A 1,589-nucleotide genomic window follows, 5' to 3' on the forward strand; every position below is an offset into this window, starting at 1 on the left:
CCTACATCTCCTCCTTCGGCCTTTACGTTGCCCGTGTTGTTCGCCATTGGTTTGAAGTGCCTGCGCTCCTGAAACAACAGCACCTGGTTGCCTGTTTGTTGTGCACAACAAGCCACGCCGCAGGAGTGAGTGAGTGGTCACCAGAAAGTAAAAGTGGGGTACCCCAGGAGGTCCAGCCAGGCCTCAAATTGCGTGCAAAGAGCTCCAGCCGCCGTACGCCCGTGTGCAGGCCCAACCCGAGCACGTCTGCCACCCCCCCCCCAATAACCATCACGCGATGGATGGGTGGGGTAAGCAGCTCCCGGATCAACACCCACGAGCCAGCAGCCAGCAGCCAGCAGCCGCCACGGCTGGTGGAGCAGAGTAAGGGGAAGCAGCGCCGCACCATCCAGGGAAGGCTTGCGCGCGTAGCGGTTGGCCACACTGCACACCACCATCTCCTTGCGCAGCCCCGCCAGCTCCTCTGCACACACACACCCGACCACCCACCCAACCACCAACACCACAACCAACAACGTCATCGTCATCATCACGACAAGCAGCAGCAGCAGCAGCAGCAGTAGCTTTCCCCCTCCGGTACCTGGTGGTGGTGGTGGGGTGCCTCCGGGTAGGCCTCCCTCGTGGTGGTTATGGCGATGGTGGGCATGGTGGTGGGCATGGTGGTGGTGATAGCCGACTATGAAGGGCTCTGGGCAGAGGCCACCGGAAGAGGAGGTGGAGGCCGATCAGAGGGCGCGCGAGGGTAGGGCCGGGCCGGGCCGGGTAGGTACCGTAGGGCTTGCGGTGGGCCGAGTTGAGCGGCATGACCGGCTCCCCGCTGCTCGTGAGCTGTGTGCAACCCCCCCCCCCAAGAAGGGTAAATCAAGCGCCCACGTGTGCCCTTCATGATGATGGACGTCATCGATGTATGGCCTGGCCTGGCCTGGCATGGTACCTTGAGCCAGTAGTGGGTGGCGACGTATTGTACGCGCCATCGCGGGAAGAGGTTGCGCTTCACAAAGTTGTGGATGGCCGGGTTGTTCGTCACCCACACCACCACGTAGGCCCCTGCGCGCCACCCACATCCGACCGCCGTTTACTGATATTAAATACCAGAGAAATATATGTATATGTTCTATTTCTATATATCTCCATACCAGGGGGGGTGGTTACTAATTACGGAAAGGAGTGGGTGGAGGAAGGAGCACCGGCGGAGGAGAGGAGGGACCGGACGGGCAGTTTGGCGATCTCGTGCGGCGCCAACGTACCGTAGCTGCCGCCGCCGCCACCACCGCCGCCACCCGCGCACGAACCCACAGACGGGGGTCAGAGTCAACGCTCCCCGGCGGGTCGTGCAGTTGAGTGTCGCTGTGTGTGTCGTGCACTTGAGTGCGGGCGTGTGGCGTACTTGTGGGAGCGGGAGAGGCTGCGGTTCTCCCACGGGGGATCCACCACCACGAGCCCAAAGCCACCAGCCACCTCCGCTTCTCCTTCTCCTTCTCCTCCTGCTTCCTGCTCCTCCTCCTCCTCCTGCTTCTGCTGCTGCTGCTGCCCCGCTGCGCAGAACGAGCGCGCGTTGGTCCGCGCGGACGTCCGGCGGGTGGGGTGCA

At 62.9% G+C, this 1,589-nt stretch overlaps 1 protein-coding gene across 1 annotated transcript in view; it reads right to left on the bottom strand.

Annotated features, from left to right (window-relative positions):
* Positions 1-306: 306 nt before the first annotated feature.
* Positions 307-1,589, bottom strand: part of ACA1_149840 (MTA70 family) — a gene marked incomplete at both ends in the record, with an annotated part of 1,463 nt that continues 180 nt past the window's right edge. Inside the window, 6 exons of the mRNA XM_004351521.1 lie at positions 307-350; positions 386-463; positions 771-828; positions 935-1,047; positions 1,188-1,252; positions 1,388-1,535. Of these exons, the coding sequence (XP_004351573.1) occupies positions 307-350; positions 386-463; positions 771-828; positions 935-1,047; positions 1,188-1,252; positions 1,388-1,535 (506 nt within the window). The remainder of the gene's footprint in view (positions 351-385; positions 464-770; positions 829-934; positions 1,048-1,187; positions 1,253-1,387; positions 1,536-1,589) is intronic.

The sequence above is a fragment of the Acanthamoeba castellanii genome (assembly GCF_000313135.1).
Source record: "Acanthamoeba castellanii str. Neff unplaced genomic scaffold scf7180000084715, whole genome shotgun sequence".
Classification (NCBI taxonomy): Eukaryota; Discosea; order Longamoebia; family Acanthamoebidae; genus Acanthamoeba; species Acanthamoeba castellanii.